We start from the raw sequence: 24,663 nt of genomic DNA, 5'->3' as shown, positions 1-24,663 counted from the left end.
TGTGAGCAACTGAACAGGTATTTTACACAGTAATTAATTACTTCAAGTACTATTTAAAATCAATTCTCTATGTTTTCTTAAGCAATTGTTAACACCGAATTTCATCAATGTGCTCAGATGCTCAGTTCTGTCTGACTCACTGTAATCCTACGGCCTCTAGTCCACCAAGCTCCTCTGTCCATGCGATTTTTCAGGCATGAATACTGGAATGGGTTGCCATTTCCTCCTCCAGGGGATCTACCCAACTCAGGGACCAAACCCACGTTTCCTGCATCTCCTGCGTTGCCAGGTGGATTCTTTACCACTAGCGTCATTCTAATTTCATGAATATTACCAAATAAGTCACTTGAAAATAACCTAGAGCAATTTATTTCATCTAGCAAGCCTAGAGCTATAGTTGAAAAATTTTACTCACAGCTCTATGACAAAATTACTTCTAACTTATCCCCTGGATAAGTAATCAGCTAAAGCTAGTTAAGTCTAGTTTGGCAAACTAAATCTGATTTACTGAATTAAGCTGGCTGATTTAGGTTAGTTTTAATCCATATTTCTCATCCATTCTGCATTAAACTATTCCCATGCCTAGAATGTCTTTTTTCCCACTCCTACAGATCCAAATGTCTACTTCTGTACTGTGGGGCTTGACTCAACTATATATGCCTTTACTGAAACTTTTCTCATCTGCACAAGTGGAGAGAATTTTAGTCTCCTCAGGACTCCCACGGGGTTACCTCTGTTGTGACACTTGAGAAACAACTTCAAACTCCCAATTATTTTTTGTTTTTCTTTCTTAGAGGACTCATTAGGCAGAATCCATGTGCGAGTTATCTTTCTTTCTCTATTGAAACCACCAGAGACCTCCCACATAATAGAAGCTCCAAAATAAAGAATTCTAAATGACTAAAAGACAGGGAATGAAAATGCTCTACCTGTTCCTTTTCGCACGTTCTGCAGTACGCCATGGCAGGAAACCAGACACACCAGGCGGCAGAGGTTCAGGAGCATAAGAATCTTTACCAGTGGAGTGTTTGTTTCCATTACTTACAGGTTTCTTTGTGGCCAATCCTATGTTTGAGAAATCATGAAAAGAAGGAATCAAATGCACTAAAAGCCTACAGAGCAACTATCACATGCGTACACACTGAAAGGAATAAACCAGGCACTTTACAATGATATCAAGGCCATTAAAAACAGGATCGTTTTGTAAAAATGTTTTACATAGGCCAGCACTTTTTAAAAATGTAAGTCCACTACAGTAACAAGTTATTTTAACCAAAACAAAAGTACTGAGGTATGCAGAACATGCAAAAATAAATTTTTAAAAAATCGCAAAGAATGATACATTTTATGTATTATGCAGAGACACTCAATCTGAATCTTAGAACACCTTTGGCATTTCTGAATCCCAAGAATAGAGAAACATAAATACACCCATGACTTCTGCCAAATAGAATCTTTCGTGATTAGACCAAAATTTCATTTTATGATTAACTTTTCTATGTAAAAACAAATAAAAGTTATCACTATATACAAGTTGCCAGGTGGTAGATGAGTCAATGTTACCCTCCTATAAGTCTGTTGACCTTCACTGTTCATTTGATTTCATATAGAAAACACACAAAAAAACACACATAAAAAGTGAAACCTACTGGATGAAAGAGTGAAATGCGGAGACTTACCCTACACTTCAGTACTAAAGAGTCAAGTATTTTTATAAGAAATATTTAGTAGCAAAAAAGAGACTTAGAAGCTAATATTTTCTTTAGAACAAAAAAATTCACATTTAAATGTTTAATTTGAACATTACTGAAAACAAACATCAAGTTAAAATGATTGTATTTATTCTTCAAACCTACTGTACTTTAGCAGTATTAGGATGGCATGTAAAATAGAGTGTATGTGGTGATACAGGACAAATTTTCATATAGTGTAGCTTACTGATAACCACTACATGATCCTGTGTGATTTCTTTGGATAAATTTACATGCCTCAAAATACAGAGGTGCTCAGTTCATTTTGTGCTATTTTGTTTTTTAACTTAATTATTCAAGGAAAAAGTCTATATGCATGTGCTTTGTATGTGTACACCTTTACTTGCAGAAAGTAATGCAAATATATTTGTAATTAAAATTTTAAAAATCACACTTGTCTTGTTAGGAGATACAAACATTTCCGATAAAAGTTCCCATCTTCTTAAGGCACACATAATTACACTGTAGATGTGACACACTTCACACAGCTATTTAACTCCTATACTCACCTGGATCTACCTATATAGCCAGACATTGATTTGGCTTACCTCTATGTCTCCAAATAACTGAAGCAAATACAAAAGAAAAAAAAAAGCCCAAGAAATAAAATAAAATTACTCTTAAAATAGCTCAGTGAGCTTGCAAACATTACATTTCCACTTTGTTTAATCATGCTAAATTAAAAAAAATTTGTTTTATTCTCATTCCATGATGCCCTATTCTATACCACCACATACTAATATTACAGAATTTCTAACATGTTTTATATATACATGTTTTATTTACCTATATTTCTATTTCTAATATTATAGCAAGTCAAATTAGCTATTTTAAGAATGCTTTATATATGATATAAACTTTTAATAATAGTATATGATTAGTGTGATATAAAAATCTTAATTTCTTTTTATAGACCATTTGATTGATTACTAAACTATCACTGTCTTAAAGTAACAATTGGCAGACAAGTCATAAGCTATTTTTAATAAACACTTTGGATAACTTCTATTTAATACATTATTCTCTAAGCAAGCTGATTAATGGGAAATCAAAATCATACATCTTTTAGTAGAAAAAAAAGAAGTTATATTTCTGAAGATGCTTATAATAGCTTATTTCAGGTTATTTCCAATTTTTCATAAATTTCAATTGGAAAATATTAGAAGTAATCATCAACCAGGAAATATTTTGGCAAAATAACAAACCTTTTATGAAATATAAACACAGAAGTTGGTTAATATTAACATCTCTTTAAATTCATTTATAATTTCTATATTCTATAAATTCTCATAATACATATCAAGGCAATTATAGTCTATTAATAATATCTGTGTGGTTAATACTGGCTGTTTTAATTTCAGCACATTGGAAAACATAAGGGCTATAATTTCTAGTAGCATTAAAAACGGAGAAGGCACTGGCACCCCGCTCCAGTACTCTTGCCTGGAAAATCCCATGGAGTCGCTAAGAGTTGGGCACGACCGAGTGACTTCACTTTTACTTTTCACTTTCATGCATTGGAGAAGGAAATGGCAACCCACTCCAGTGTTCCTGCCTGGAGAATCCCAGGGACCAGGGAGCCTGGTGGGCTGCCGTCTGTGGGGTCGCACAGAGTCGGACACAACTGAAGTGACTTAGCAGCAGTAGCATTAAAAAAAAAGTTACCAATTCTAATAGTAGCTTTTCCTTTGCGACTGCTTCCCAAAATTATGGTTCTCTTTTTCTGTCTAGCAGCTTTGGATGGTTCCTTCACTGGTTCCTTCACCGATGGAGAAGTTATCCATTGGTACTGAGAAAGAAATAAAAAATATGCCATTTAAGTTATGGTAATTTATGAAGGTTTGATCTGAATTGGAAATTAAAATATTTTAAGTTAATAAAAGGTTTCTGACAGCATTTCTGGGAACCTGAATTAAAGAATTATACAATATTTTCAAAAACAGAAAAGCCATTTGATTTGACTAAAAACTTTAGTTTAAGATGGCCGAAAGTATCCTTATAATTTTTTTTTTTTTTTTTTTAAGAAAGACAGACATTAAAGTGAAATTCTTTCTAGAAGACTAAAACATGTTATACCTCTGACTTGGCACTTCTTCCATTCTGGAGAACTTTTTTGATAATGGCTTTCATCACAGAATGATCTAAAGTAAAATAAATTGAAATGAGAGTATTTCCCAATGAGTGGCTATTTCCATTTAAAAACAAAAGCCAATTACTGCTTTTCCCATAAAATTAAATATGAAATCTACATTATATAGTATATACCTATTTCTCCCTTTGTATATTCTAATTTCTTCCTCAAAAACCTAAGATGCCATCTTGCAGACTGACCCCAGTGGCTACTATTTGGGTAGCAGCAAAGGTCAAATTTAAACACTTCACATCTAAAGTGGCACTGGGTACCTTTGGATAGAAAGCAGAGTCTGAGAACTGTCCAGACACTCAGATACCTCAAAGGTATCTAAAATATCAAACCAAAGTCTCGACATTCCCTCAAAAGCTGCTCCTCCCATCAGCCCCCTTCTAAGTGGTACCACTCAGTTGTGCACAAAATCATCAAGGACTTGACTCTCTGTTAATACTTCCTTCAACCCCACATCTAATCCATCTCCAAGTCCTGTTAGCTACACCCTCAAAATACAATCTGAATGCAATCGCTTTTCACTTGCTCCAAACTTCCAAGCTAAGCTAAGCCATAAACATCTTTCATTTGGATCACTGAGACAGTCTCCTAACTGGTCTCCCTGTTTCTCTTCTTTGACCCAACCCCCCACGTCTATTCGCTATGCCAGGGTCATCTTATTGAGACATTATTTAGATCATGACTTTTTCCAATTCAAAACCCTCTACTCTTTTAGAATAATCCTTCTGGTCCCATCACTTCATGGGAAATAGATGGGGAAACAGTGGAAACAGTGTCAGACTTTATCTTTGGGGGCTCCAAAATCACTGCAGATGGTGATTGCAGCCATGAAATTAAAACACGCTTACTCCTTGGAAGGAAAGTTATGACCAACCTAGATGGCTTATTCAAAAGCAGAGAAATTACTTTGCCAACAAAGGTCCGTCTAGTCAAGGCTATGGTTTTTGTAGTAGTCATGTATGGATGTGAGAGTTGGACTGTGAAGAAGGCTGAGCACCGAAGAATTGATGCTTTTGAACTGTGGTGTTGGAGAAGACTCTTGAGAGTCCCTTGGACTGCAAGGAGATCCAACCAGTCCATTCTAAGGGAGATCAGCCCTGGGTGTTCTTTGGAAGGAATGATGCTGAAGCTGAAACTCCAGTACTTTGGCCACCTCATGTGAAGAGTTGACTGACTGGAAAAGACTCTGATGCTGGGAGGGATTGGGGGCAGGAGAAGAAGGGGACAACAGAGGATGAGATGGCTGGATGGCATCACTGACTCGATGGATGTGAGTTTGAGGGAACTCCAGGAGTTGGTGATGGACAGGGAGGCCTGGCGTGCTGCGATTCATGGGGTTGCAAAGAGTCGGACACGACTGAGTGACTGAACTGAACTGAACTGATGTCTTTACTCTGGCCTTCATGACTTTACAAGATCAGGCCCCGGCTAGCTCCTTGACCTCATGGCATACCACGCTCTTCCTCACTCAGTGCTCTGGCTATGTTGGCCTCCTTGCTTTTCCTTAAATATTCCACCCACCTACATGCTTGCATCCTCATTGTCCCCTTGTCCTGGAATGTGCTTCCCCCAGATCTTCCATGGCTTGCTCCTCTCTTCATTCAGGTCTCCACTCAAACATTACTTCTCTGGTAAAGTTGTCCCCTAGAAAGCATATTCAATGTAGGCCTACCTGCCCTCCTCACTCCCTTTACATTAAGATATTTTTTTACTTCTGGGAGGGATCTGGGGCAGGAGGAGAAGGGGACAACCGAGGATGAGATGGCTGGATGGCACCACTGACTCGATGGACACAAGTCTCAGTGAGCTCCGGGGGTTGGTGATGGACAGGGAGGCCTGGCGTGCTGCGATTCATGGGGTTGCAAAGAGTCGGACACGACTGAGTGGCTGAACTGAACTGAACTAAAACTATACTCCTCATCTGTTTACTCATTTCTACCTGAACTCCTTCAGTAGAATGTAAGCTCCAGGAGGGCAAGACCTTGTCTGTCTGGTTCAGTACTTTATCTCTGGTTTAGTGCCGAAACCCATATCTGGTACACAAAAGGTATTAAAAAATTCTACTTGTTAAACTGACAAAGGAATAAAGCACTCGTTCCAAGAATTGCACAAGAAGAAAATAAGGTGCTTGGCAGAAGCAAGATTAGCTAGGTTCATCTTCAGAGTAGAGGCAAGAATGATTTACAAGTATAATTCACTTTAATTAGTAAATTATCTGCTAAAAACATAAGTGAAATGCAACATTAGGAAAGTTAGCTGACCTTGAACAACACAGGTCTGAACTTCGTGGGTCCAGTCACACAGATTTTTTTCAATAAATATATACTACTGTTCTATTCGATCCAAGGTTGGTTGAATCCACAGAGGCAGAACCACTGACTGTAAAGTTATACCCAGATTTGCAACTGTGTGGGGGTCAGCACCAGTAACCCCAAATTGTCCAAGGGTCAACTGTGTAGTTAAACACATTAGGTTTTTCAAATTGTCAATACATTAAAAAGTGCTTTTGTTTTGCTATTTTTTTAATCAATTAAAAAAAAGTGACCACATACCAACAAGTGGATTTTTTCTTATATCCAGAACGACCAGAGTTCTATTGGTTTCAAGGGCTTTTAGTAAAGCATTTGCTCCTTCATTGGTGAGGCCACATTGCTGCAGGTCAAGTGCTTTTGGTGAAAGACAAAAAGGTCACTTGCTAACTCTATACAGATTAACATATAGACAATTCTCATTTTCCCACATGTGGAAAAGTCCTGCATAAAAGTAGTCATAGCAGGTTTGTAATTTTGGGTACTGAAAAAAAACATAAAAATATATGCACACATACATAATGCAAAATCCAATTTAAAAACCTCTTCTTGGATGTACAATGACTATCCTGCATTTAGTTACCAATAAATCATCCAGCATATTTTATAATTACAGAACTGAAGAATAAATTGCATATAACCTATGAGCACAAAACAAAACAAAATAAATCTCAGCTCATAATGAGCAAGGCTAGTGGAAGTGAAAGTCGCTCAGTCATGTTCGACTCTTTGTGACCCTATGGACTATAAGTCCATGGAATTCTCCAGGCCAGCATCCTGGAGTGGGTAGCCTTTCCCTTCTCCAAGAGATCTTCCCAACCCAGGGATTGAACCCAGGTCTCCTGCAGTGCAGGCGGATTCTTTACCAGCTGAGCCACAAGAGAAGCCCAAGAATACTTGAGTGGGTAGCCTATCCCTTCTCCAGTGGATCTTCCTGACCCAGGAATTGAACCAGGGTCTCCTGCACTGCAGGTGAATTCTTGACCAAATGAGCTATCAGGGAAGCCCAGCAAGGGCAGTAGTGGCACTGTAAATCTCACAAGCAAAAACTGATGAAGCTCAGAAACTGCACTGCATTCTATTGATCATGATCTTGAGTTCCAAATCAGTCTTGAAACTGGTTAAAAGGGGAGAACAAAGTAGAAAAAGTATAATAAGTGCTTTAGAATAAAAAAGACAAAGAAGTCTAAGAGGACACAAATAATAACAAATTCAAGGAATGTGTGAATAGAAAATACATGCTAAATACCTATCATGAAAGAATGTTGGTCAACAACACTTTCTGTAAAAGGTCAGACAAAATCTAGGACCAATGATCATGAATTCTAATAGTTCTGGGGCTGAACAACCTATTTATTTAAACCAAAGGTTATCATCAGTACAAAAGCATAGGTATTAAAAAATACTAAATGAAAGGAAACTATCATCAGTCTTTTTCTAAAGTGCTGTATGTCCCTGGGTTGGGAAGATTCCCTAGAGGAGGAAATTCAACCCACTTCAGTAGTCTTACCAGGAAAATCCCATGGACAGAGGAGCTTGAGGGACTACAGTCCATGGGGTCACAAAGAGTCAGACATGACTGAGCAACTGACCATAGCATATATACTATTACATTAAGATAACTGGAGTCTTTCAAAACCCCATGACACACAGAAAGAGCAAGGTCAGACATGTGGATCTGACAGGATATGATGCAATCCTTACAAACTCTTACAACAGACAAATGGACACAGGGTATAATTAACCAACTAGCCAAATTAATACAAACAGTCCCTAAATCTCACTAGTAAATCAAATGAATACACACTAAAATGAAATGTGATCATTTGCCTATCAGATTAAGTCATCATGTAATAAAAGCTTTCAAAATCAGTATGCCCTTTTGATTCATCAACTCTCTAAGAATTTAACCAAAAGAAATAATCAGAGATATAAGCCAGGATGTGTATGAGAACTGTAACTGAAAAACAGGACACAGCTCATATACAACAGTGAATAAGCAAAGTGTACTGTGGCATATTTATATAAGCGAACACTGAACAGTCACTAAAAATGATGCTATAGATGTAAATTATTGACTTGTTAGGATGCTCATACTTTATTAACTGAAAAAAGTCGCATAAAAAAGGGAGAGGTCTTCATTTTTGTAGTTTTACAGTTTTTAAAAGTGCTGTAAGCCAGTGTTTGTAAGGGTTAGGCTACAAATTGGCACCACATTTCTGAATGGCAGTTTGGCAATGTGTACCCAAAGTTTTAAAAATATCTCACACTTAAGTCATTCCACTTTTAGTAATTTATTCTACAGAAGTAATCCTGATGGACACAGAGATGTATATACAATGTGTTCACATTGTTTCTGATAGGGAAAAGCAAACTGTCTAAATCTAATTGCAAAGAATTGATTAAACTACAGGATATCAATATGATGGAATACTACATGGTACATCATTAAGTGAAAAAAGTTGGAATATGAAACAGCAAGTATACTACATTCTATTTTTGTAATACCTAAGTGTATAAATACATCTATAGCAAGAAAAAAAAAGACTGAACATATATACACCAAAATGAATGGTGATTATGTCTGGGCATTAAGATTACAGGTAATTGCTCTCCTGTTATTCTCTATTTTCCATAAAGAATATATGCAACTCAGAGAAAGTTTAAAAGTAAAATAAAAGCTATTGAAAAAAAATGAAATTAAAAAAATAAAAATCCTATGGCAATAGTATCATGCCAAAAGCTAAGCACATCTAGTATGAAAAATTCAATATATTCAATTTTAGAATTTACCTCTAAGCCATAAATCCTCACTAAGAGATTCTGCAAAACCACTTGCACCAAGGTCACCAATGAGCGTGTTGCAGTTCAGAGTGATGCGCCTCAAACCAGCCATGCAGTCAAGATCAGGTCTCCTGTAACGAAGACTCTCAGCCCAGGTTTCTTCATGCCTTCTGATGGTCTGATACTTCACAGATTGAATGGGATGAAAGTAAGTCACTTGAATGAAGAAACAGCGTATGCCTACTGAGTATAGCTTATTATGTCAGAGATTTATACACATGCACGTGCCAAGCATATATGACAGGAGAAATTAAACAGTCAATTCTGCTTTAGGGATCCAGTGACCCAAACTCAAGTCTGTCAGTGATCAGACTCTAGCCACTGGATGACTGTTTTTCATTAGCTATATAAAGTTTGACAATTCATTTACAGTCTATGAATTTTATTTCCCTTATCTGCCAACCCAGGGAATTAGTTCTAAATTCTGTCATTGCTGAGGCTCTAAATTATATCATTCTGTCCTCCAGTAGTCTCCAAACACTTGACTGGGCACCCTCTAAGAAAAAATTTTAACATGCATCTTATTTATTATCAAGTTACATACATGAAGTTCTATACATATAGTTTGTGTACACTGTAAACTACACAGATATTTTTTAAATGATACAAAAGTAAACGGGTTCTAATATCTTCTTCTAACTTCTAAGGTATTACTTTAAAAACTATATTTACAAAATGGATCTTACATACTGCTTCAGGTATACACACCAACTTTAAAGGCCTGGACTATGCAAAGTCAGTTTGATGTGCCTTGATGGGCCGAGAATTTGACATTTAACCACTAGCATTATCTTAAAGACATTCAGTTCTTTATATTCATAAAATACATTTTGTTAACAAGGAACATTGACTTTGAAGGAAAAAATCTTATTTCACTCTTGAACAAGACTCAAAGTTCCTCTGATACTCTAAAAGAAAAATCATTAGTGTCATTTTTCTATTAACAATAACTACACAGTACTTATTATGTGCCAGGCACTATTTATCCAAATGAGTTCATTTAAACTTCATAACAAAGCACAGAGGTTAAGCAATTTGCCCATGGTCATCAGCTATGAAACTGGGAGAGATGAAATCTGAACCTAGGACATTTGGCTTCAGCACACAAGCTCACCACCATTTTCTATCCCAGGGATCAATGGATTTGCCCTGTATAGGTACAAAGCATTTTTTAATTTTTATAATTTAAATTAAAAAACTTCAGCTTTGTGGGCCATACAGTTTCTGTGGCAACTACTTATCACTATGGGTGTAAGGTGAAAGTAGCCTTAGTTACCATGCAAACAATGGGTGTGGCTATGTTCCAAAAAGCTTTCTTTACAAAATCAGGGGATGGGCTGGATTTGGCCCCCCAGCCATAGTTTACCTATCCTTGATCTGTACCATCAAAGTATTAAAAAGGCTTCATGTCAAATTATTCAATAATTTTAGGCCTAACCATTATAAAGTTCTTAAGGCAGTATTTTTAAAACTACATTTAGAGAGCTCTGAAGTAGTAATTTTTATTAGTTTATAGACTATAGCAGCTAATAAGTACTTCATTTATTTAAGTCTTGAAGACTATAATGACAGTTTCTTCACAGTATTACAGTAAATGTTTCAATAACTAAAAAGACATAAAAGTATTTAAATATTATATAGTATATATTAAATATCTTATTTCTAAGATTAAGTGGACTATCTTTACTAAATGAAGAATCTCAAACTGAAAACTGGTCATATTCTTTCAACAAAACTAAAGCTGCACTCACATGTATCAAAAGACAAAAATCACTGCCATTTGTACCAAAAAATTAATGTGCTGCAATCACATATGTTTTCATGAAAGTTTAAACATAAAATCACCTTTAAGATCTTGGCCATGTGATCTGCTCCCTGCCATGTCAGATTACACCCCGTGAAGTTTATTGTCTTAAGAGTGACAGAGTTCTTTATACCTTGACAAACAACTAAAAGGAAAAAAAACAAAAACAAAAGAAAACCACACACACAATAAGATGAAGAGCCTATATATTGGTCAAACTTGACTTATTTGCTTTTCTTGAGTCAACTGGAGGTTTATAGCGAGATTCTTAAAATCACTGTTGCCAATCTTCCCCAATAGGTGTATTCTACAATAAGTCAGCAATGAAGTGCTACAGTGTTCCAGTTTACAGCAATAGTTTAATTCTACTTAAATACTAAAACTGAATACACTGAATACTGCAAACTTTATTCCTAACCACTGAGTTAAGTATTATATACCTTTTAACACACATGAGAAAAAGAGAAAAACCTAAAAAGCATAAGACTCTTACTTCTATTTCCAATGATATATCCCAATTTTCAATCAACAATTTAAATGTCAACTATGAACTCAGAATCTTATTAGATACTATGCAATATAATATCGTAATATAAGATAGACGATCTCAAACTCTGTTCCCTGAAATTGAAATGCAGCCCACCTTAGCCCTCCAGGCCAGTACTGGGCACAGTGAACACCCACGAATGCTTCAGGACCCCAACAGTCACCTTCTTTGTGATTACCTCCATGATACACCCCTGCCAACACTACTGAGCTTGCTCACCTTTTAAATGCTCTTACAGTACTTTGAATATATCTCCTACTTTAACACATTCCTCAGTGCATTATAATTATTACTGAAGATAGATGTCCTAACAATTTAAAGGTACAGATATTTTGTTGCTCTTGACATCTTGCTATTTCCCCTCCCACAATATTTCTTAAAGAGAAACCACAAAAATATAAACAAACACAAAAAACAGAAAATACAAAATGTGTGGTTTGGGGCTTAAAGCAAACTGAAGTAAAATCAGTGCTCAGAGTATCCAGCATGACAGACTTCCATGGTACAAATGAGAACGGACCACGGTGTGAGCACGAACGGGAAACAATCCAGGAGGGGACAGCACCAAGAAAAGGTAGACAGGAATCAACATGGTGTGCAGTGAATCACAAGACCAGTCTGATGGGAAGAAACTCAAGACTGACACTCACTTTCTAAACCTCCATCTCCAATCGGACAATTCGCAAGAGACAGGTGCACCAGAGTGGCCGATTTATTCAATCCCTTTAATGAGGAAAAAAAGTTCAAAGTTTTATTGGTTTAGTTTTCCCCCAAAGCAACAATCAAATGTTGGCAGGACTCATGGAAGGCTTACCTTTGTCAACATCGTTAAGTCTCTCTCTCTCAGAACTAGCCCGTTTAGCTCCAGGTTCCTTAGCGCACCTGATGCACTTAAACAGCATTTAAGAGCTTTACACAACTGGAAGGTCACATCTTTATTTCTTATCGCAGGAACACGACTTCTGTAAACTTTATTTCTGTCAGAAGCTAAAGCAAAATTATTGTAAAATGAGTGACTTCAACCATACGTTTTATCATCATTAAAAAGCATCCACTCTGGGCTAAGCATTAGAAAAGACTCCTGCCCTTTAAACCCTCTTTAAGTGTGGACATATGTAAACTCAAAACTTCAATCACATGAGATAAGGAAACATAATCTATGTGTACAGAGGTTCCTATGGAAGCAAAAACTTATATCTAAGTAATGGCTTCATGATCACCCTGAAGCTGAGTCTACTAAGATGACACTACTTAGAGATGGACAGGGAGGTGGATTAACTGCTGAGGGAGCACCCTTGTGAAGACATTCAAACCTGACACCTGCTGCGCACTGTAAATACTGCAGGGGGGGACGATGAAAGGCCAGGGGTACAAGTGGGAGAAGAAACATTAAAATAGAGACGCTGTCACTCCACTCCAGGCTCAGGCCACCACTGGGCTGCTTTTCTGGAGTTTTAGATGAAACTATACAGTATGTTCTCTGTCTTCTCACCACCTCTTAACATCTTCCGCTTCTGTTAGGTCCATACCATTTCTGTCCTTTATCGAGCCCATCTTTGCATGAAATGTTCCCTTGGTATCTCTAATTTTCTTGAAGAGATCTCTAGTCTTTCCCATTCTGTTGTTTTCCTCTATTTCTTTGCATTGATCGCTGAGGAAGGCTCTCTTATCTCCCCTTGCTGTTTTCTGGAACTCTGCATTCACATGCTTATATCTTTCCTTTTCTCCTTTGCTTTTCACTTCTCTTTTCACAGCTATTTGCAAGGCCTCCCCAGACAGCCATTTAGCTTTTTTGAATTTCTTTTCCATGGGGATGGTCTTGATTCCTGTCTCCTGTACAATGTCACCAACCTCCACCCATAGTTCATCAGGCACTGTATCTATCAGATCTAGTCCCTTAAATCTATTTGTCACTTCCACTGTATAATCATAAGGGATTTGATTTAGGTCATACCTGAATGCTCTAGTGCTCTTCCCTACTTTCTTCAATTTAACTCTGAATGTGGCAATAACGAGTTCATGATCTGAGCCACAGTCAGCTCCCGGCCTTGTTTTTGCTGACTGTATAGAGCTTCTCCATCTTTGGCTACAAAGAATATAATCAATCTGATTTCGGTGTTCTGGTGATGTCCATGTGTAGAGTCTTCTCTTGTGTTGTTGGAAGAGGGTGTTTGCTATGACCAGTGTGTTCTCTTGGCAAAACTCTATTAGCCTTTGCCCTGCTTTATTCCGTATTCCAAGGCCAAATTTGCCTGTACCCCAGGTGTTTCTTGACTTCCTACTTTTGCATTCCAGTCCCCTATAATGAAAAGGACATGCTTTTTCGGTGTCAGTTCTAAAAGGTCTTGTAGGTCTTCATAGAACCGTTCAACTCCAGCTTCTTCAGCGTTACTGGTTGGGGCATAGACTCAGATTCCTATGATATTGAATATTTGCCTTGGAAATGAACAGAGATCATTCTGTTGTTTTTGATATTGCATCTAAGTACTGCATTTAAACAGTGTCAGACTTTGTTTTTGGGGGGCTCCAAAATCACTGCAGATGGTGACTGCAGCCATGAAATTAAAGACGCTTACTCCTTGGAAGGAAAGTTATGACCAACTTAGATAGCATATTCAAAAGCAGAGACATTACTTTGCCAACAAAGGTTCGTCTAGTCAAGGCTATGGTTTTTCCAGTGGTCATATATGGATGTGAAAGTTGGACTGTGAAGAAAGCTGAGTGCCGAAGAATTGATGCTTTTGAACTGTGGTGTTGGAGAAGACTCTTGAGAGTCCCTTGGACTGCAAGGAGATCCAACCAGTCCATTCTGAAGGTGATCAGCCCTGGGATTTCTTTGGAGGGAATGATGCTAAAGCTGAAACTCCAATACTTTGGCCACCTCATGGGAAGAGCTGACTCATTGGAAAAGACTCTGATGCTGGGAGGGATTGGGGGCAGGAGAAGGGGACGACAGAGGATGAGATGGCTGGATGGCATCACCGACTTGATGGACATGAGTTTGGGTGAACTCCGGGAGTTGGTGATGGACAGGGAGGCCTGGCATGCTGCAATTCATGGGGTCACAAAAAGTCGGACACAACTGAGCAACTGAACTGAACTGATACAGTATGTAGTCTTTTTTTTTTTTCTGGTCTATCTTGTTTCACTCAGAAAACCTGTATGCAGGTCAAGAAGCAACAGTTAGACATGGAACAATAAACTGGTTTAAAATTGGGAAAGGCATACATCAAGGTTGTATGTTGTCACCATGCTTATTTAAGTTATACACAGACTACATCATCCTAAATCCTGGGATGGATGAAGCTCAAGCTGGAATTAAGACTGCCAGGATAAATATCAATAACCTCAAATATGCAGATGATACCACTCTATGGCAGAAAGCAAGAAGAACTAAAGAGTCTCTTGATGAAGGTGAAAGAGGAGAGTGAAAATTCTGGCTTAAAACTCAATGGCATCAGGCCCATCACTTCATGGCAAATAAATAGGGAAACAATGGAAACAGTGACAGACTTTATTTCTTGGGCTCCAAAATCACTCAGGATGATGACAACAGCCATGAAATTAAAAGATACTTGCTCCTTGGAAGAAAAACTATGACAAACCTAGATAGTGTATTAAAAAGAAGAGACATTATTACTCTGCTGACAAAGGTCTGTCTAGTCAAAGCCATGGTTTTTCCAGTATTCATGTATGGATGTGAGAGTTGGACCATAAAGAAGGCTGAATACCAAAGAATTAATGCTTTTGAACTGGGGTCTTAGAGAAGACTCTTGAGAGTCCCTTGGACTGCAAGGAGGTCAAATCAGTCAATACTAAAGGAAATCAGTCCTGAATATTCATTGGAAGGACTGATGCTGAAGCTGAAACTCCAATACTTTGGCCATCTGATGTGAAGAGCCAACTCATGGAAAAGACCCTGATGCTGGGAAAGATTGAAGGCAGGAGGAGAAGGGGACGACAGAGGATGAGACGGTTGGATGGCATCACTGACTCAATGGACAGGAGTTTGGGCGAACTCCAGGAGATAGCAAGGACAGGGAAGCCTGGCAAGCTGCAGTTCATGGGGTCGTAAAGAGTAGGACATGACTGAGCAAGTGAACAACAATTATTCAGGCTGTTGTGCATAGCTCATTCGTTTTCATTGCTGGGTGGTATTTTGTTGTAAGGACGTGCTACAATTTATCAATAAACCTACTGATGGACACTTAAATTGTTTCCACTTTGGGGCTACTGAAAATAAAACTGCTCTGAACATTTGAATATTAAAAAAATAAAAATGATAGAGATGTTAGCTGAAGCAAGTCTGGGAGAGAGTATGGCTTTTATCCCATAGGTCATGAGGGCTGGGGCTACCGCTGGCTCAATAAGGGTGCCTCCAGTGATTAGAAAAAGGAGCCCCGCTGCTGAAGGACCAATTAGATAAAGGGAATGATTAGAAAAAGAACCCTTCCTCAGGGCCAAAGAGCCCCATGAGGCTTGGCAGAGCACAGTTCAGATTTCATCCTTCTGTGCAAAACACAAGCTGTGCAACTAACATGCAATAATCCTGTGTGGGAAAGTTATTGCAAGCATTGTTTTAAACATATCTTTTTATTTTAGAACATCACTCAAGCTGAGTAGGCAGATGGACTTAGAGGAACTAAGCCCAAGGGTAGCAAAATCACCTTAGAGGAACTAAGCCCAAGGGTAGCAAAACCACCTAAGTGCTTCTGCAATAGTCCAGGCAAAATGTAATAATATGGATGAAGAAGCAAGTTTAGGAAGAGACCAAAATCTACAAGCTAGACCCACTGGATGCAAGACATAAAGAAAGTTCAGTGAAGGAACTATGAAGAGAATGCTTTCTGCCATATATTTTTCTTATACTCAATGCAAAATATTAGGGAAAATTAAGTACAGTGGCCTTTAAGGTCCCTTTCAGCTGTAAGTAAGTGCCTTCAGAGGTAAGGAACAGTTCCTACACCTGAATGGGATGCAGAGAATAATCTGACTTCCTTTCACCAGGGGATGAGCTGAGCTGTCCTTGGAGAAGGCAATGGCAACCCACTCCAGTACTCTTGTCTGGCAAATCCCATGGACGGAGGAGCCTGGAAGGCTGCAGTCCATGGGGTCACTAGGAGTCAGACACGACTGAGCGACTTCACTTTCACTTTTCACTTTGATGCACTGGAGAAGGAAATGGCAACCCACTCCAGTGTTCTTGCCTGGAGAATCCCAGGGACGAGGGAGCCTGGTGGGCTGCTATCTCTGGGGTCGCACAGAGTTGGACACGACTGAAGCTACTTAGCAGCTTAGCAGCAGTCCTTGGAGAAGAGTTAACAGACGGTGTGAACCCTAGATCCTAGAAAAGGGCCAGGTACATGATAAGCATTCAGGTTTTTTTTAAAAAAATCATTTCCTCTCCTAGATCTACACACATCTCCTCTTCTGGCTACTTTCTCTCATTCATAAGCATTCTCAGGTGTGTCCACTTAAAAAACATCTCAGAACTACAACTCACTGGATCTTCTTTGCGCATAACCTCATGCCTTCAAACACCTGTCCTCCACAAAACCCAGATCTATACCTTGGGCCCAGACCTGTTTACCAGTTGGCTCTAAAGCACTGAAGATGAAGTAACATCCTCTCCCCATCCCCACTCCCTTCCTACTGTGCTCTGTATCTCTCAGAAAGATGTGGCTTTTCACCCAAGCTTGCTGCCTTCCTTTTTCTAACTGGTCACTAGGTCCCACCCATTCTGAATCATTGATCTCTAAAATCCAGTCCAACCATTTATAACTTAATTTGGACCCTTAGATTCAATTCATCTGCATCCAATTAACTGTCTTTCACATGGAGGTCAGAGTGAACTTCTAAATCAAAAGTCCATCTCATTGTTCTTAGTGTTTCCCACAGTCTTCAGGATAAACAACCAACCTTCTGACAGGACAAACAAAGCCCCTTTCTGTCTGGCCCCACAGTATTGCCAGTATCAACTCTCATCTCTTTCCCAAACCCTGAGTTCCACTCTGGTACCTTAGTTTTGCCATTTTTTCTTATATTTCTCAACCTCTAACACAAACTGCTCCCTCCTGCCACCCCAGAAGCTTCTACATATCCTTAGAAAGGATGGTACTGCCTCCAGAAGCCTGCTCGGAACCTTTTCTTCCAAGATTCTGTGCTTTGCACAGGGGAAAGGTGGAGGGGAAGGATAAATTAGGAGCCTGAGATTAACCTATACACACTATTATATATAAAATAGATAACCAACAAGAACCTACTGTATAGCACAGAAAACTCTACTTGATAACCAGTATGGGAAAAGAATCTGAGAAAGAATGGAGATATACATATATGTATGTATAACTGATCATTTTACTGTATACTTGAAACTACAATAACACTGTAAATCAATTATATGCCAATATAAAATAAAAAATTCATTTTAAAAAATCCTATGCTCTGTAACTCAAGAACTCACTCTTTCAGAGTACTGACTACAGTGCTTGTATCTACCTGCTGCCTGGTAGAAGGGGAGATCATCCAGGGCAGGAGATGACTGAACTCTTTCATGTGCAAGGGTACTTTACACACATAACCTGCCTAAATCTAAGAACCCATGGAAAAAGTGGTTTTTAATGTCATTTTACAAGTGTGGAGATTGCAGTTGAAAAGTAACCTGCCCAGGTCAGAACAGTGTAAGCTCTGGAATTCAAACCCTAAGCTGCCTTCACATTTATGCTCTTTCCACTATGTGATACAACTTTTTTTTTTTCTGAGTCCTGTCTTAAAACGAAATGAAGCTGGGATATATCAGTTTCCTAATCTCTTTGTTCCGTACAACGCAAAGTTATTCAATAGACCAGGTAACATCTGTCGAACAATTAACAACGCTCCAAACTGTTCATTAACAGAAGTGAATTCTGCAACAACCACAGACACGTGAAGCCCACGTTAACAGATGAACACAGCGATCCTTAAGGCACTCGACCGGGGTCGCGGAGCCAGCAGGAGTCCTAGGCCGCATGCCCCATCTCCTGTACACACAAGGGGCACTGGGCACCCTTCCAGTACCCAGGCTACGCGTTGCACCATCTAAACCTCCGCCTCGCAGCGGGGATGGGGGCCCCTGAAAGCCGGAACTACAAACCTGTTTCGCCAAGCCACGGCTGGAAGAAGCTCTTGATGCAAATCAAGGGCAGATCTTTATCATTCTTGAGGGTGCTCAGAAGCGGCGTCCAGTCGGCCACGCGGAGGCGGTCGGCGTTGAAGTCCAACACGCCCTCCCGCAGACAGGCGCGCACTGCGGGCAGCGGCACGGAGTCCTGCAGCGCGCACAGGTACTCATAGTGCGAGAAGAAGTCGGCCGCGCTATCGCGGCGCAGCTTCACCGAGTCGATCATGGCCCGAGCGCGGCTGCGGGGGACGCAGGCTGCGGACACTATGCCCGCACCCCGCCTCGGGGCCCCGGGTCGCTCCCCGGCTCCTGGGCGCCCACCGCCGGGCGGCTGCTGCCGCTCAGCGTGAGCAGGAGCGGGGGAGCCGCCAGAAGACTCAGCGCCCCAGGCCCCGGCTAGGTAGCCCCCTAGATGCCGTGTTTCCGCGCTGCCTCCCGCCCCACGGCACCGGCCGTTGGCGCCCGCCTCATCGCTCTCCGCGGCGCGCGATCGCGATTCAAGCGGGCAGGCGGGTGCACGAATACGTCAGCGCGCTCCCCGTGCGTCAGCACGCAGGCCCCGCCTCCCGTGGGGACAGTGCCGGAGGATCGGGGCGGGGGCTTCGAGAAGAGGGCGGTGCAAAAGGTAGGTGGTTTAGGGCATTCGGGGATTACAAAAAGCGTTTACTGATCCAAATGAAAGTGAGATATGGTTGTATCAACGCATTTTACAATGGTCTAAACTCCCGGTAAGTGTCTGTGCTTGCACCACCCAAGAGAGGGAGTACACTCCGTAAGGATGCATGTACGGCTGAATGAAAGACATCTGTGGATCATTAAATCGTCACATGTGTGTTAATTTCTGCAGAGAAGTCTTATTTCTCTAGTTTATGCTTGCTTGACACAGTTGGTGGCAAATGGTTTCGTGTTCCATGCATTAAGAACATTATCGTAATTACTAGTAATCATTTTGTTTCGGACTGATAATGATGACTGTGTCTGGTAACTAGCACTTTTGGTGTCTTCAGTTCAGTTCAGTTCAGCTGTTCAGTCGCTCAGCCTTGTCCAACTCTTTGCGACCCCATGGACTGCAGCATGCCGGGCTTCCCTGTCCATCATCAACTCCCTGAGCTTGCTCAACTCAAACGCATATCCATCCAGTCGGTGATGCCATCCAGCCATCTCATCCACTGTCGTCCCCTTCTCCTGCCTTCAATTTTTCCCAGCATCAGGATCTTTTTCAATAAGAGTTCTTCGCATCAGGTGGCCAAAGTATTGGAGTTTCAGCTTCAGCATCGGTCCTTCCAATGAATATTAAGGACTGATTTCCTTTAGGATTGACTGATTTGACTTCCTTGCAGTCCAAAGGACTCTCAAGCGTCTTCTCTGACACCACAGTTCAAAAGCATCAATTCTTTGGTCCTCAGCCTTCTTTATTGTCTAATTCTCACATCCATAGATGACTACTGGAAAATAAAAGTTTTTTATTTTTAAAATAAAATAGCTTTAACTAGATGGACCTTCGTTGGTATAGTTCTGTCTCCTAGACATAGTTTTAAGCACTGTTTTAGTATGAAATCATCCAATTTTCCTAACAACTCCACAGAGAATTTAATACTGATTATCCACTTTGCAAAAGAAACTGAGGTACAGGAAGTTAAGTAACTTAAGAGGAAGAATTCAGACAGTTGGTGTTAGATTAAGTATGCAAGGAGGCCATTAGACTGAGGTGGCTCCAGTGGACTGATGTGGCCCTTAGACTGATGTGGGCACCTACAAAAACCAAAACCTAAGCCTATAAATGTCTCAGTTACAAAAACCAGTAAAGACAACCAGTCACAAAATCACCAACTAGGCTATAGAACTGTTGCAGATCAATAATTACTTTGCTTCTACCCTTTTAAAATAAAAATCTCTGCAGCTTCTGTGGGTGGAGCACATCTAACCAATTCCAGTTTGGTGCTGCCTGAATTGAATCTCTTTTCACTCAAGTAAACTTTTAAAATTGTAAATATGCCTCAGCTTATCTTTTACCATTGGGCTTAGACGTTGGATTTGTATCCAGTTTCTAGAACAGTGGTAATCCTCTGATCAGGCCTTGCCATTATGTTTACAGCATTCCTTTTCTACCCACTGCATTCTGGATACCTCTGCCTACTACTAGCATGGGCACACATGCTGCTGCTGCTGCTGCTGCTGCTGTGGCTGCTAAGTCGCTTCTGTGTCCAACTCTGTGCGACCCCATAGACAGCAGCCTACCAGGCTCCCCCGTCCCTGGGATTCTCCAGGCAAGAACACTGGAGTGGGTTGCCATTTCCTTCTCCAATGCATGAAAGTGAAAAGTGAAAGTGAAGTCACTCAGTTGTGTCCGACTCTCGACGACCCTATGGACTGCAGCCTACCAGGCTCCTCCATCCATGGGATTGTCCAGGCAAGAGTACTGGAGTTGGGTACCATTGCCTTCTCCATGGGCACACATGCTACACTAAAATTTCCTAGATGTGGATGGTAATGACTTTTACCTACAACATGATCAAAATATAGCCAAACACTACCTCTATCTTTCAACCAACTTGTGAAATGAAACATTACCATTTCTGTTGGAGACTTTCCCAATCACAACCATTCCCCAGCTGACCTTGGGTAACCACTCTTTGGAACTTGGTATTCATCACTGCAGTGGATGTCTTTATATTTATGCTACATTTGTAACTATTCTTAAACAGCATATAATATTCTATGTTTTCTTTTGCTACTTGCTTTGTTTAGTATTATCTTTCCTAGGTTCATCCATGCTGACATATGAAGGTGTCAGTTCAGTTCAGTTCAGTCAGTTGTGTCCGACTCTTTGCGACCCCATGAATCGCAGCACACCAGGCCTCCCTGTCCATCACCAACTCCCTAAGCCTTAGAAAGCATCACTACTAACAAAGCTAGTGGAGGTGATGGAATTCCAGTTGAACTATTTCAAATCCTGGAAGATGATGCTGTGAAAGTGTTGCACTCAATTTGCCAGCAAATTTGGAAAACTCAGCAGTGGCCATGGGTCTGGAAAAGGGTCAGTTTTCACTCCAATCCCAAAGAAAGGCAATGCCAAAGAATGCTCAAACTACCGCACAATTGCACTCATCTCACATGCTAGTAAAGTAATGCTCAAAATTCTCCAATCCAGGCTTCAGCATTATGTGAACCATGAATTTCCAGATGTTCAAGCTGGATTTAGAAAAGGCAGAGGAACCAGAGATCAAACTGCCAACATCCGCTGGATCATCGAAAATGCAAGAGAGTTCCAGAAAAACATCTATTTCTGCTTTGTTGACTATGCCAAAGCCTTTGACTGTGTGGATCACAATAAACTGTAGAAAATTCTGAAAGAGATGGGAATACCAGACCACCGGACCTGCCTCTTGAGAAACCTGTATGCAGGTCAGGAAGCAACAGTTAGAACTGAACATGGAACAACAGACTGGTTCCAAATAGCAAAAGGAGTACGTCAAGGCTGTATATTGTCACCCTGCTTATTTAACTTCTATGCAGAGTACATCATGAGAAACGCTGGGCTGGAAGAAGCATAAGCTGGAATCAAGATTTCTGGGAGAAATATCAATCACCTCATGCAGATGACACCACCCTTATGGCAGAAAGTGAAGAGGAACTAAAAAGCTTCTTGATGAAAGAGCAGAGTGAAAAAGTTGAGCTTTCATGTATTTCCCTTGATGTATAGAAGTCCCAAGTAGGGAAATACCATAATTTATTTGTATAGTTTCCTGTTGATGGTAATTTAAATTGTTTCCAATTTTCAGTATTATTTATTTCTTGCTGCATCCATTGTGTTTATTCTCCAGTATCATCTAGTGTAGTTGTCTCCTATCTTCTTAAAGTTCCCTCTTCTGTTTTCCATCAAGCCACTTTCAAGCCACTTGGTTTTTTTTATCCCTCTCTAATGCCTTCTTTTCAGTCTCACTCTCAGATGTCTCTTGCTTACCCATTTTAAATGTTGGCCCATTTTAAATGTTGGTATTCTTCAGATTCCTATCCCCAGTGTGCACCCCTTTTGACATTTCAATTTCCCTGAGTGATCTTATTTCCTGCTCAGGCTTAACTTCCCCCTCCAGGGTGATGCCTTCTAACAAAGATCTCTCTCTCCAGTTCCTCCTGGAACTTCAGACTGCTTCCTGGAAAGCCGTAGATTTCTCATTGTCCTCAGCAATCAGGTCTGTATTCTTTAGTTTGGCATATGAGCTCCATCATGATTTGACTACCTCTGTTGTCTTATTTCTTGCTCTATTCCTTCCTGAATGTCTTCTCTAGATGTGTGGAACAGCTTGAAATTTCTGATGTTCTGTCATTTCTATCTGAGCCTTTACAGATGCTGCTGCTTTACTAAGACCCTCCACTTCTGCTTGCTCTTCAGTGAGCTGATGTCCATCGGTTTCCCGGCCTCAGGTTGGGGACCGGCTTCCCTGGGAGGCCTTCTTTCCCTAATCCTCCTTTCTCTTCTGCTTTTTTGGTGCCTCACTACTCTACTCCCTGACATCCCCGTGTCAAATACTTCATATCTCCAGTGGCAAGCATCTTTTTATTTGTTAATCATTTATTTATAAATAAATTTATTATTTATTTTAATTGTTTATAAATAAATCTATTTATAACTGCCATATAACATGTGGGATCTTAGTTCCCGGACCAGAGATTGAACCCATGCCCCCTGCAGTGGAAGCACAGAATCTTAACCTTTGAATTGCCAGGGAATTCCCAGCATCTTTTCAGATGGTTTTCCTTCCATGAACAGTAAGCCCTTTGAAGGCAGGGACCATGTCTCATTGATCCTTGTATTCGCTATGCCTGGCATGGTGTTGGTACAGACGAAGTGCTGATTAATGATTACTGGAACATTTTCATCTCTTCTCCATACAAGTCATTACTGCAGATGCAGATCAGGCAAGCTTTCATCATATTAGTTAGTCATTTAACATATTAACTTAAACTTTATTTTCCTCGAGCTTACTATGTTCTATCTGGCAGGATTTCTTTCAAAGTTTGTCTGATATTCTCTCCCCTGTGTGCTTAGTTGCTCAGTCCTGTCTGACTCTTTGCAACCCATGGACTGTAGCCCACCAGAGTCCTCTGTCCATGGGGATTCTCCAAGCAAGAATACTGGAGTGGGTTGCCATGCCCTCCAGAGGATCTTCCCCACCCAGGGATCAAACCCAGGTCTCTTGCATTGCAGGCAGATTCTTTACCATCTGAGCTACCAGGGGAGGCCCAGGAATAGTGGAGTACCCTAGCCCTTCTCCAGGGGATCTTCTTGACCCAGGAATTGAACTGGGGTCTCCTGCATTGCAGGTGGATTCTTTACCAGCTGAGCTACCAAGGAAGCCCATTCTCTCCCCTACTTATATTTAATTATGGCTTAGTAGTAGCGTTGGTTCCTCTTTCAGCATCTGATGTTTTCTACCCACATATTTCTAGGAACATGATGAGCAAAAGCTGCCTTCCCACAGCACCGCTGGGATCCTCTGACAATTTAGGTCCGTGTCTGGCTCAGACAAAATGCCTTGGCTTCTCCGTAGGGACCTGAGCTGGGAGGGACAGGCCTACTGAGCGGTACAGGAAATGGTCCTCCTTCAGGGGTCTGCTGAGTGTAAGTTTGACTAGAATACAGTGTTTTGTTTTGTTTTGTTTGCCTCTTATTAGTCCCTGTACTCGACCCCTGGTCCATCATGCCAACATTTTACCCACACTGCCAAGGTGTTTTCTCTTCCCATGAAACCTTGGTGCTGATGCTTTCTGTTCATCTGTAACATTCATCTTCACACCTGCTTTCAGAGCATTACGTTTTTTTTGGGTCTGGTCACAGAGCTATGTCAATAACATAGGCTGTCTTATTTTTGACATATGGTCCCATTTCTTTCTTCCCCTCCCTTACTTATGATTGTTCACACTGACACTTCCAAATCTCTACTCTTGTCCTGTCCTGTTAGACTATTCAATGTCCCTGCTCTCTCATCTGAAGAGAATACCTCTTATTTCACCAGGAAAAGTGAGATTTCACACACCAACTTCCTCGTCTTCTGTTAACCCTGGCTTCCTTCCAGTTCATTCTCTGTAATGCAGCCACTAACCC

At 40.4% G+C, this 24,663-nt stretch overlaps 1 protein-coding gene across 1 annotated transcript in view; it reads right to left on the bottom strand.

Moving 5' to 3' along the window:
- Positions 1 to 18,783, bottom strand: part of CEP78 (centrosomal protein 78) — a 36,851-nt gene extending 18,068 nt beyond the window's left edge. Inside the window, exons 1-9 of the mRNA XM_052645120.1 lie at positions 18,531 to 18,783; positions 12,213 to 12,385; positions 12,049 to 12,121; positions 10,893 to 10,996; positions 8,997 to 9,171; positions 6,447 to 6,560; positions 3,828 to 3,892; positions 3,417 to 3,540; positions 930 to 1,065 (exon numbers count right to left, since the gene is read on the bottom strand). Of these exons, the coding sequence (XP_052501080.1) occupies positions 930 to 1,065; positions 3,417 to 3,540; positions 3,828 to 3,892; positions 6,447 to 6,560; positions 8,997 to 9,171; positions 10,893 to 10,996; positions 12,049 to 12,121; positions 12,213 to 12,385; positions 18,531 to 18,783 (1,217 nt within the window). The remainder of the gene's footprint in view (positions 1 to 929; positions 1,066 to 3,416; positions 3,541 to 3,827; positions 3,893 to 6,446; positions 6,561 to 8,996; positions 9,172 to 10,892; positions 10,997 to 12,048; positions 12,122 to 12,212; positions 12,386 to 18,530) is intronic.
- Positions 18,784 to 24,663: the final 5,880 nt, after the last annotated feature.

This window comes from Budorcas taxicolor, chromosome 8 (genome assembly GCF_023091745.1).
Source record: "Budorcas taxicolor isolate Tak-1 chromosome 8, Takin1.1, whole genome shotgun sequence".
In the NCBI taxonomy this organism is placed as follows: domain Eukaryota; kingdom Metazoa; phylum Chordata; class Mammalia; order Artiodactyla; family Bovidae; genus Budorcas; species Budorcas taxicolor.
The sequence above is the reverse complement of the archived record's forward strand: the minus strand, read 5'-3'. Positions and strand labels throughout refer to the sequence as shown.